Source organism: Molossus molossus, unplaced genomic scaffold (genome assembly GCF_014108415.1).
Source record: "Molossus molossus isolate mMolMol1 unplaced genomic scaffold, mMolMol1.p scaffold_m16_p_14, whole genome shotgun sequence".
Classification (NCBI taxonomy): domain Eukaryota; kingdom Metazoa; phylum Chordata; class Mammalia; order Chiroptera; family Molossidae; genus Molossus; species Molossus molossus.
Genome location: NW_023425349.1, coordinates 56,866,270 through 56,879,063, shown reverse-complemented (window position 1 = coordinate 56,879,063; position 12,794 = coordinate 56,866,270). Strand labels below are relative to the sequence as shown.

At 37.4% G+C, this 12,794-nt stretch overlaps 1 protein-coding gene across 12 annotated transcripts in view; it reads right to left on the bottom strand.

The window, feature by feature from the left end:
* JAK2 (Janus kinase 2) overlaps positions 1–12,794 on the bottom strand; it is a 98,779-nt gene that overhangs the window by 69,190 nt on the left and 16,795 nt on the right. For 10 of the 12 annotated variants that reach the window (XR_004959498.1, XM_036261226.1, XM_036261222.1 and 7 more), the window contains one exon: positions 3,067–3,317. Coding sequence is in view for 10 of the 12 variants with exons in the window: in XM_036261222.1 (XP_036117115.1) it covers positions 3,067–3,292 (226 nt within the window). In the remaining 2 variants the exon portion in view is untranslated. Of the gene's footprint in view, positions 1–3,066; positions 3,318–9,709; positions 9,732–11,797; positions 11,822–12,794 lie in introns of those variants that run through there. The other 2 variants (XM_036261216.1, XM_036261219.1) reach the window with 2 other exon arrangements.

Sequence of the window (12,794 nt, the reverse complement as noted above, 5' to 3'; positions counted from 1 at the left end):
AGAGAATATCAGGAGAGCCTGGATTTTGAGCCTGATGCTATGATTGGATGACAACTATTGGGTATACTCCTTGGGGAAAGGAAAACTTTATTTTAAATGCCAAATAAGGGAAAACTAATATTGTGACCAAGAGGGAAAACTGTGGTATACTACATTATTGTTCAGCAAATATTCCCTCCTCTCTTCCCAGTCTCTGAAAGGACCACCTCATCTGATTAACACTGTCTAAGCCATATGACTGTTTGGCCAATGGAATTTGAGCAGAAGTGTTAGTGTGTTGGTTCCAAGCAGAGTCATTTAGAGGTATTTCAAGTTCCCAGACTCCTGCCTTCCAACATGAAAACATAATGTCCCAGACAGGGGGTACTCCTTCAGCCTGGAATCCAAACTGAGAACATACATAGAGCAAATAGCTACCAGCTACCTCAGTTTCCCACATGTGGTATGAGCCATAGCCATTGATTATGTGGTGTTACAACTTCCCATCTGATTTCAGATACTTTTTCTTCCACCACTTCAAAATAACTCACAAGCTGAAATCATTCCAACACCCACTTCCAGAAGCAAACTGACTTTTTAAAGTGTCATATTAATTGCAGCATTTATGTATTTCTTTACCATTTAATATGTGTTGTTTTATTAGGTTTTTACCATTTTTTAAGGTCACAAAGTTTTTGAGTTTTATGCCCCAACCTCATTTTTCATACAAGTCCTGAAATTTTTATAGAAAAATGCAGCAGAGCACACTGCATTTTAGGAATACATGTCGCATTATAACATAACTGACTGTATCTTTAAAAAGAAACAAATATTCATAATCCAAAGAGACAAGTTCTATAATTAAGTCACATAGGGATGGAAAAGCAACTGAACTAAGGTGATATTTTAACCTCATGATCCATTCATCTCCCAAAGACACCACTGCCAAATAGGTTTCAACACATGAATTTTGGGGGGTGGGAAGCACAAACATTCAGCCTATAGCATTCTGCCCCAGGTCTCCCAAAACTCATGTCCTTTTCACATTCAAAATATATTAATTCCTTCCCAACAGCATTAAGTCTTAACTCATTTTAACATCAACTCAAAAGTCTGAAGTTCAAAGTCTCATCTAAATATCATCAAAATCAGATGTGAGTGAGACTCAAGGTACAATATATCCTGCAGCAAACTGCTCTCCAACTGTGAACCTGTGAAATCAAACAAGTTATGTGCTTCCAAAACACAATGATGGGACAGGCATAGAATAGATATTTCCATCCCACAAGGAGAAAAAAAGAAAGGAGTGACAACAGGTCCCAAGCAAGTCTAAAACACAACAGGGCAAATTCCATTAGACCTTAAGGCTTGAGAATATTCCTCTTAGACTTGATTCTCTGACCTCCAGGTCCACTGAGGCAGAGGTCCTGCCTACAGGACACTTTGGGGCAGCATTCCTGCCCCTATACCTTGTGAGACAGAGTTTGGGCCTCCAGGGCTTCAGGAACCCCGTCCCCATGGATTTGGGTGCCTCCATCCTTTGAAATCTAGGTTGAAGCAGCCATGCCCCCTGGGACTACACACTCTTGGCTGGCAGAAACAGCTTATTCCACCAAAGTTTGCTGCCTGCACCCACAGAGGAGCAGCTGCTGCACTAGGGACTACCAGAGCTGAACCTGAGCAGCCAAGGAGCTCAGCACTGCAGTGTACCAGAGGAGCCCCCTCAATATGAGGCAGCATCAGGAAGTAAGCAGGAGGTCTCTAAGATGTGGCAGCTCCTCCTTTGAAATTGCTCTCCACCAGGACTCGGGTACTCAGTCTATGATAGAAGGGGCAACCCAGATGATTTCTGAACTGCCTTTGAAGTCACTTCTATTGTCTAAGGGAATAGCTTAAGGCACCTGTTGAAATGGTTGATCCACATTAATTATCAAATGGTTTCTTGGTCCCCGCCTTAGTGTTCTCTTCTGACCACACTTTCTCATATTTTACAAGATGGATTGGCTCAGAATTTTCCAAATCTTTAAGTGTTGTTTCCTTTTTGCTTAACAATTCCATCTTTAAGTCATTTCTCTTTCTTCACACTTTACTATAAGCAGTCAGGATTCGTCCACCCACACTTTTCAACAGTTTGCTTAGGTAAATATCCAATTTTATTGCTCACAAAACTCTACCTTCCACAAAACACTAAAACATAAACACAACTCAGGCAAGCTCTTTGCAACTTTACAACAAGGATCACTTTTCCTCCAGTTTCCAATAACATGTTCTTCATATGCATCTACTACCTCATCAGAATGGCCTTCATCATCCATATTTCTACCAACATTCTGTTCAAGATTACTTAAATATTCTCTAAGAAGATTGAGGCTTTCTCTACAGCTCTCCTCTTTTATTTCTGAGTCCTTACCAGAACTGCACAATAATGTAGGTTTTTTGTAGCATGTACCTAAAAATCCTTCCATTACCCATTACCCAATTTCAAAGTATTTGTAACAGCATCTCCCTACTTCTCAGTACCAATATTTGTCTTAATCAATTTAGAATGCTATAACAAAAATACCATACTAAGTGGCTTATAAACAACAGGAGTTTCTCACAATTCTAAAGGCTGGAAAATACAAAATCTAAGCATTGGCAGATTCAGTGTCTAATGAGGATCCCCTCCTGGCTCACAGATGGTTCATCTTCTGATTCATTTTACTATGTCCTCACTTGGCAGAAGGGGCAAAGGTGCTCTCTGGGGTCTCTTTTATAAGAGTACTAATCTCACTGAGGAGGCATCTGCCTGAGAACCTGAAAACCTCCCAAAGGCCCTACATCCAAATACCATCACACTAGGGGAATAGATTTCAATATAAATTTGAAGGGGAACACAAACATTCAGTTTATAGAACTAGACCAAGGCATATTTGCCTTAAATTCTACTCTAGTGATGTCCTCACTTTTTATGAATATGAAAACACACCTGTCAGCCATACAAGCATTAAAAAATTAACATGTTATATATGTACATTGTATTAGAGTAGCATAATTAAAGCAATCATCTATTAATAAAAAGAAAAAAGAACTATTTTTAATAGTTACCACAGGCTTTAGAAGCAGCAACACAAATTTCTTCTGCAACATACTCCCCATTTGTAAACTTCAGGTAATCGCCCTCAGTTTTCACAAGGGAATGATAAAGATACACCTGTAGGACTGGATCTATTTGTTTCACAGAATCAGCAATTCCAGGAATATCACCATTCTGATGTATAGGAGATGTGCATGTTCCTTCCATTTCTGTCATTGTAAGGCAAGCCATTTCCATGCAGAGTCTTTTTCAAAACATTTGCCTATAGGAGAAAAACAACCTAGTTAACAAATGAAAGTGATATTGATAAGGCATCCTTTATACTCAAAGGAGTCTTTACTGACAACAATGACACTGTCAAATCCATTACTTAAATATCGTGTACTACCATATACCAAGCACTGTGAAAGACATCAAGATTATGTGCCCTGGCCGGTGTTGATTAGTGGTTAGAGCACTGGCCCACACACGGAAGGATTGCAGGTTTGGTTCCAGGTCAAAGGCTCATAACCTGGGTTGCAGGTTTGATCCCTGGCCCCTGTCCAAGCATGTGTGGGAGGAGGCAACAACCTGATGTGTCTCTCTCACATCAATGTCCCCCCCCCCCCACTCTCTCTAAATATCAATGGGAACAAATATACCCTCAGATGAGGATTAACAACAAAAATATTATCGGCTCTCTTATTATTTTTATTATTATTTTTTTAATCCTCACTCAAGGATATTTTTCCATTTATCATTAGATAAAGTGGAAGGGAGTTAGAGAGAAAGAGACAGAGAGAAACATCAAAGTGAACGAGCCACATCGACTGGTTGCCTCCTGCACAACCCCGACCAGGGCCAGGGATGAACCACAACTGAGGTACATGCCCTTGGCTGGAGTCAAACCTGCAAGTCATTGGTCTGTGGGCCAATGTTCTAACCACTGAGCCAAACCAACCAGGGCTATGTGCTCTCTTTTTAAAAAATTTTTTTGTTAACCCTCACCTGAGGATATATATTTTTTTCCATTGACTTTAGAGACAGTAGAAGGGAGGGAAGGAGAAGAAGGGACAAAGAGAGAAAAACATCGATGTGAGAGAGACACGTGGATTGGTTGCCTCCTGCACGTACCCTGACTGGGGCCAGGAATTGAACCTGCAATCCAGATACATGCCCTTGACCAGGAATGAAACCCACGACCCTTCAGTGTTGCTGGGGGTGGAGGAGAGGCGGGGGGGTGGGGGTGGGGGGCTCTAAACACAGAGCCACACTGGCCAGGGCAGCACATAATCGTGTTAACTCTCCTGTAGTGCCTTTTCCCACCTCCACGTCATTTCTTAGGTCCTTCCTTCAAATGCATGAGAGGCTGCAAAACTGTTACCGTATAAAGCATGAGATCTTGCTCCTGGCATATGTTGTCAGTTTGGCTCAAATAAAGTCATATACAAGTTTTCTATATGTTTGCACATTTGTTATGTTAACACATCCCTTTCAAGTGTACAAAGAATATTCAGTTCACAAAGCTGTACTATATGCTGGTCTGCACTATAAGTTTCAGTGAATTTGAGAAGACTAAATTTATAAGAATTATGTTCTTAGCCCTGCCAGTGTGGCTCAGTGGCTGAGTGTCAGCCCAAGAAACAAGAGGTTGCTAGTTTGATTCCTGGTCAGGGCACATGCCTGGGTTGCAGGCTCGATCCCCAGTAGGGGTGGTGCTGGAGGCAGCTGATCAATGTTTCTCTCTCACATCAATGTTTCTATTTTTCTCCCTCTCCTTTCTTCTCTCTCTAAAATCAATAAACATATTTTTTAATAAATAAAGAATTATGTCCTTGGACCACAATAAAATTAAATTATAAATTAATATTAAAAGATTATCTAGGAAACTTCCAATACTGTAAAGTTAACATATTTCTAAATAACATAGAAAACCCTTTCCTCCTGTTCCTTTGTCCATAATACTATTCCAGAAGACCAAGTGTTATCTCCATAATTCCTCACCTTCACCTAATAAACCTAAAAAGTTCTTTGAGAATGGTTTGAGAAAAGTACAAAATCTACTGTTAAAGCTGTTGAGAATAATATCTAAAAACAATTTCTCTAGTCCTGTTCATGTGAGGGAAGGAAAAAATTCCCTCTTCTTTCTCTGGTTCTTTTGGATAGTTAAATAATAAAATTGACATGAGACAGATAAACAGGAGAATATCAAACTTAATTTCATACATGAGAGGCTCAGGGACAGAAAGTTAAAATGAGGTGGACATAGCATTCCGAGCTAAGGATGAAGTCAGGCACCTTGGGGCTTCAGAGGGGAGGAAGGTCATTACAGGATAAGAAGAGTAGTCGTTCAGTAATTAGTAATTTGCTCTGCCATATAGATAGGTCAAAAACGTTATCCTTTATTATCTCTTGTTATGGGCAAGACCACTAATTTAAATTCTTCCAGTAGTTAAGAAGCGTGGGCAAAAGTTCTCTTGAGCCCGCAGTCCCTGTTGCCTTTAGCTCAAAATAATTTGCATACCACAGAGGCACATCTTGGATTACATATTCTGAACCTCTACATTCAATAGATTCTAATTTTGCTTCTTCAATTTAAAACAAAAATGTATGGCTAGGGGTGAATTGTATGGTATGTGAATTATGTCTCAAACTGTTTTTTAAAAAGTATGTCAATTCTTAGAAAGAAAGGTTAAACAATTCCCCCAGATAACTGTTAGCATCAAAACAAACTTTTGTTGTCTTTACCTATTCTCATGTTTACTTTAGGTTTGTTGGTTTCTACAAATATTTGGCTACCCAGACACATTTTCAAGTGCACATCTGGCCAATTATCTAATGCAATACCTCTCTAAACTGTAATCAAACATCCAAGTAAGGGCACAGCCAAGAAAAGTTACATAACATGAATTGCACAAGGGTAGAGTCCAATTTGAGCTTCTTGTCAATGATAATAGGAACATCATGTCTTTAAACAGAAATCATCAGTGATAAAAACTGGGATCTACTTTTCAGCAACTACTGTTTAAAAAAAGGTCTCAGGTCCTGGTCAGGTAGCTCAGTTAGTTAGAGTGTCATCCCGATACACCAAGGTTTCAGGTTCGATCTCTGGTTAGGGCACATACAAGAAGCAATCAATGAATGTATAAATAAGTAGAACAACAAATCAACATTTCTTTCTTTTCTCTCTCTTTCTCTCTCTCTCTCTCTCTCTCTCTTTCTCTCTCTCTCTTTCTCTTTCTTCTGTCTCTCTCCCTCCCTCCTTCCTTGCCTCTCTCCCTCTCGCAAATCAATATTTAAAAAAAAAAATTTAAGACTTCATTAAAAACATATCTCAGATATTTTTTATGAAATATAATTTTCCATGGTAATGACAAACATTGGCTCAGAACTAGAGTATCAGAGTGCTATAAAAAGACGCTTTCCTAAAAAAACATTTTCCGGGGTCAGCAATATTTTCCCTATATTTATCTCTATCATCTCTTTCAATTAAGTAGAATTGTTCTATTATATACTATTAAAAATTACTTCATCCCAGCTGGGTGAGTCAGGTTGATTGGATCGCCAGGACATATACCAAAAAGGTTGCTGGTTCTATCTCCCAACAGGGCATGTACAAGAGGCAGGTGATGGATGTTTCTCTCCCCTCTCTCCCTTCCTTGCTCTCTAAAAACAAAAACAAAAATCAATAAACATATCCTCGGGTGAGGATTGAAACAAGTTTTTTAAACAAATAAAAATAAAATGTACTTCATTAATTAACCTCTGAGCTAACCTTAAAACAATTTTGATGCACAGTTTATAAATATTTTTGTATTAATTGCTAATATTTGGAATTTATTATGATTAATTTGTTGGAATTTAGCTATATTTTCTTTAAGTGAATGCTGGCTTTCATTATTCTCTATTATTATTTGTAAAAAATTAAAAGGAGACAAGAAAATCACTTAAAACCGATGTTAATAGAGACTATTTTTGACAGTATACCACAATAATCTATGACACAGAAATTTCCTGGTGATAAAGTAAAATATATAACTACTTTATAAATCTTTGACAAAACAAGGTAAAATGTCATTATAATACCAAACTTATAATTTTCCATCTTTACAGAGATATTTTTGGAGTAATTCAGCTAAGACCTAGATAAAACACAAATGTACCATATTTGTTAGTTTATGAGAAATTTTAGAATTTTAAAACATGTCCATGTCAAATGTTCTACTCTAAATGCATTTTATCACTTTTCTGTTTACATGTCATTTGCCTTTATTTCCATTTACCCCCTATTAATTTATTCATGCACTCAATATGTTCCAAAAGAAAGACAAACCCTTTGCCTCAAAAGATGTTCATCTGAAATGCAAGGAACGTAATGCAGACAGATATGAAATAATACATGAAGCACTGCAGAAACTGTACAAAGTGAAATGGACAAGGCTATGCACTGCATAAATCTACCTTGATCCCCAATCGGATATAAGAAAAAGGGAGGAATCTAACCTGAATCTGAGATTTCTGGCTGAGAGGTATTTAGAAAACACTGCTAAGCACCAGATAAGAAGAGCTAGTTTGAAAGGAAAGATGAATTTAAGATATTTGGGATCTGAAGCACCTGTGAGACAATTAACTTAAAGATTCAGAGTAATCAGCTTGATACGTGAGGAATTAAGAATAATTTCTTGGTTTGGGGTTTGAGAGGCTGGATGTCCAGTGTTACAATTCACAAAGTAGGATGTATGAAAGAATAACTTCAGAGGAATGACGAATCTCATTTGGCGCATAATGGATTTGAGCTACCTATAATACATCCAGATTTGGACAGCCTATACGCAGCTAGATATACGAAGGCTAAGGGGGACATTATGTGCTTTTGTTACAAATTTCAGAGTAATCATGCAAACAGAAGGAAGCCATATCATTGACTTACAATGATGTCTGGACATAAGGTATAAAGTGGGTCAGAAACTAAATTTTTGAGGTCATAAAAAAAATATTGAAGCTAGTTAGAATTGTTGAAGCTAGTTAGAATTGTCAAAGATAGGGGGCATAGAGAGGATTGTAGCCAAGATCCTTGCAAAGAAATGGCCAGAGAAGTGGGAGAAAAACTAGAAGTATTCACTTCATAAAAATTCATTCTTCTATACGTATAGTTCTGATTAGTCATTTTTGTATGTATATTTTAATAAAAATGAGGTTCTCTTTTTTAAAAAAAGAAGAGAGTTTCACGAGGAGAGTTATCAATGCTACAAAGAGGTTAAATAAAACAGAAACAAAGGAAAAAGAATCCACTGACTTGGCAATTAAAAAGTTAGAAGAAGACTATCTGTAGAAAAAAGATCTGAAAGGTAAGGATGACTTTTCCTTTTCATTTTGTATCATCATTTTGAATTTTCTAATCTCATACATGGTTTTCAACTTAGAATTCTTACCCAGTAGAAAAAGGCTTTTTTTTTTTCTTTTTTTATCCTCACCCAAGGACATTTTTCCATTTTTTGTTCAGGTAGAGTGGGAGGGAGAGAGAGAAAGAGAGGGAGGAAGGGAGAGAGAGAGAGAGAGAAACATCGACGTGAAATGGACACATCGAGTGGCTGCCATCCACACGACCAACCAGGGCCGGGGACAAACTGCAACCGAGGTATGTTCCCTTAGTGGGAACAGAACCTGAGTCTCTCTGGACCGCAGGCCAACGCTCTAACCGCTGAGCCAAACCAGCCAGGGTGAAAAAGGCATTTTCAAACATTCAAAGTTTACCTCAAAAGCAGCATTTAAGAAGTTATTTTCCTGAGATAAAACATACCAAACCAAAGGAGCAAATAAAAAAAGGATGACATCTAGTCCAGAAAATAGATCTAATCCCATAAAGCAGTAAAGTCAAATCATATGATTAACAGCTGGGCAACAGGCCTGAGACACACTCAGCCCAGACAGGACAGCAGAGAGACTCTAGAAGACTTGAGAAGAAACTGGCATTATGCTGCTTACTAAGATGGAGTTAAAAATGAAACTAAACAAAACAGAAATACCTACAGATGATATAATAAAGGAAAGCAAAGAAAAAATTCAATTTCAATGGAAGACTACTTGGCAAGGGGATAACAGTATAGTATACTACTTGGCTCTGTAACAAACAACCCTCAATATAATATAGGCAATGTTATTGTTTTTGCAAATTAGTCACCTACAAAGCATTAAAGATTTAATTATAGTTACTAAACAGAAAGGTAATCAGCTGAAGAAGTGGATATAGTAAGACAAGAATATGTAAGCAAATATTTTCTGGCAGTATATAAAAATCTTGAAGACAATCAAACCTGTAAAACATCAATTAACAGGAAATGCAGAGAACAGAGAAACATATTATGATCAACAAAATCCAAATTGTGGAAAACTATAACCAATCTGGTTTAAAAAGAAAAAAGAGAAGCAATGCAGGAAATAAAAAGATTAATGGAGACTATAAAGTCACAATGTGTGGACCTTATGTGGATCGTGGTTTAAAAAAACTATAAAAAGGAAAAACCATTTATGATAATATCAGACAATTAGAAATTTGATTACTTGCTGGATATTTAAAGATATTAAGGAATTGTGCCCGGCCAGGGTGGCTCAGTAGTTGAGTGTCGACCCATGCACCAAGAGGTCACCGGTTCAATTCCTGGTCAGGGCACATACCCCGGTTGTGGGCCCAATCCCCAGTGAGGGGCATGCAGGAAGCGGTCAGTTGATGTTCTCTCTCATCGATGTTTCCATCTCTCTCTTCCTTCTCCCTTCCTCTTCTCTAAAATCAATAAAGGGAAACAAAAATTTTTTAAGATATTAAGATATTAAGGAATTGTGATTTTTTTTATTAATAAAAATGTTCTTATATTTTAAATGTTGGTGTTTTTTTAATCCTCACCCAAGGATATTTTTCCATTTATCCTCAGATAGAGTGGGAAAAAGAGAGAAACATCGATGTAAGAGACACATCGATTGGTTGCCTTCCGCACAACCCTAACCAGGGCCGTGGACCAAACTGCAATCGAGGTACATGCCCTTGACAAGAATCAAACTCCCGACCCTGTGTTCATAGCAGAGATATTTACAATAGCCAAGATCTGGAAACAGCCCAAGTATCCATCAGTAGATGAGTGGATAAAAAAGCTGTGTACATTTACACAGTGGAATACTATGCAGCTGTAAGAAAAAAAGATCTCCTATCCTTTGAGACGACATGGAGGGACATGCAGAGTATTATGCTAAGTGAAATAAGCCAGTCAGAGAAAGACAAGTACCACATGATCTTACTTATTTATGGAATATAATAAACAAAATAAGCTGAAAATCAAAATAGATCCAGATACATGGAAGTAGGGAACAGACTGACAAACCTGAGAGGGAAGGGGGATGAGGGGACAGAAACAGATAAACCTAAGAACTTATATGCATATATGTATAATCAATGGACACAGACAACAGTGTGGGGAAGAGAAGATGGGGTGGGAGGGGAAAGGAGGGGGTCAGTGTGGGGAAAGGGGAGGATATCCGTAATATTTTCACAAATACAAATTAAAAAATAAAGTTTAAATTCAATTTAATAGTACCATATTATTGCCCTGGCCAGTTTGGTTCAATGGTTATAGCATCAGCCAGCAGAAGAAAGGGGTCATGGGTTTGTCTCCTGGTCAAGGGTATGTATCTGGGTTGCAGGTTCAATCTCTGGTCCTGGTAGTGGTCCTGTGGGAGGCAACCAATCCATGTGTCTCTCTCACATGAATGTTTTTCTTTCTCTTCCCCCCCTCCCTCCCTCCCTTGCACTCTTTCTAAAAATCAATAGAAAAATATCCTCAGGCAAAGATTAACAACAACAACAAAATAGTACCAGATTATTTATTGATACATATGTGTAGTAAAAGTTTAAAATATGCATGAAAACAATACTAATTTCAGGCTAATGAATAGCTCTAGTGAAGTAAATGGGAGAGATATAAGAGTAGGAATAGGTAGATGAGTTTCAACTATATGTTTATTTCTCAAAATAAATAAGACATAAAGCAAAAAGTGGCCAAATATTATTTGAACTAAATGGTAAATGCAGGCAGATAAATTGTTTTCTTTTTCTCAATTTCCTATATGTTAAGAATATTTCAAAAAAAATTTTAATATTAAAATGAAAAGAAAAAAAGGAAGAATGTAGCCTTTGGTTTAAGATCCAAGTTGAAACAGAACTAGATTTGAATCCTGACCCCTGTGCTCTTATTCTGAAAAAATTATTTAATCTTTCTGAGCCTGTTTCCTAATTTCTCTTTAAAAAAGAAATCAGTGGTTGAGCATCAACCCACGCACCAAGAGGCTGCCGATTCAATTCCTGGTCAGGGCACATGACCAGGTTGTGGGCCAAATCCCCAGGAGGGACATGCAGGAGGTGGCCAATTGATGTTCTCTCTCAATGATGTCTCTCTCTCTCTCTCTCTCTCTCTCCCCCCTTCCTTCCTCTCTCTGTCGAATCAATAGAAAAATAAATATTAAAAAAATAAAAATAAAAAATAACAGCCACTATTTCATAGGGTTATTATAAGGATTAAATGAGAATCCATTTGAAATAATCTCACCCAGAAACTAGCACTTTCCCTTCTCTTCACACTTTATAAAACAATGCTGGGCTTTTTTTTTTTTGGTCCCCTCCCAATTAATCCCCCTTCCCCCCCAATATTCAGGCAATGAGGGTTAAAATGTATGGTAATTCATACATGTTGAAAAAGGAAACTCTGAAAAATAAACCTTCTCATTGAAGTTTGGTCACATTACCACCAAAGGCAAGCTGTCTTCGTTTTGTTTTTTGTTTTTTTCCTCTTATATGCTGTCTCAGTTTAAATATTCCTAGAAGCAAAACCTGGTACAGGATTTGAATGAAACGACATTAGCTTTGAAGTTCAGGTAACAATGACATAGAAATAAAGAAAAGATATAGGGGAGGGAAGGTAGCCAGTAAAACTGCACTCTTAAACCAGCTACCACAGTGGACTTAATCCTTCATAAAAGCTCTAGGAAACAACATAAAACATGTCTCAGAATTATCCCATCCAGGAGATCAGATGCACTATTCATAGAGTACCAACCCCTAAGAGTAGCTGGTTGAGTGAAGGCTGCTCCCAGTAGTGTTACTTCCACAAAATATCTAGCCTGCCACAAACATGGCTACCTCCAGTTCCACGAAAAAGAGTCAGCAGGTAGAGATGCAAATCCTAACAGAAGTTTGCTAAAGCACACAGAATGCCAGGGGATAAGAGTGGGACATAAACAACATCAACTTCAATTGCTATACTATACAATTATGCTATTACTTAAATAGAACAAAAGGAGAAAAGGAGATGATATGGTCTCAGCTCTACTGGCTAATTAGTTCAGAACTTGTTCTTCTATTTCTGCTTTAAAACTAAGTTACATTAGTCTTAATTACATTAAACTGAACAATGCAAATGTTTTCCTTTTTCTCATATGTATTTATAAGATTTTTAAAGATGGAATGTCCTCCTCACAAGGCATAAGAAAAATATATTCTAGATATAACAGAAAAATAATTTAGGAAAAAGTTTTAAAAAAAGAGATAGCTTTTCTAAATCTTTTAAAGATGTTTTTATCTTACATTCAGACCATCTAATCTATTATGCTACCACTTAAATTGAATATAAACATTAGATGAAAAATGTTATCAAGTCAGAAATGATAAAGACTATTAAGCACATTTAGTACAAAGCCATAGGATAAATTTTGTAAA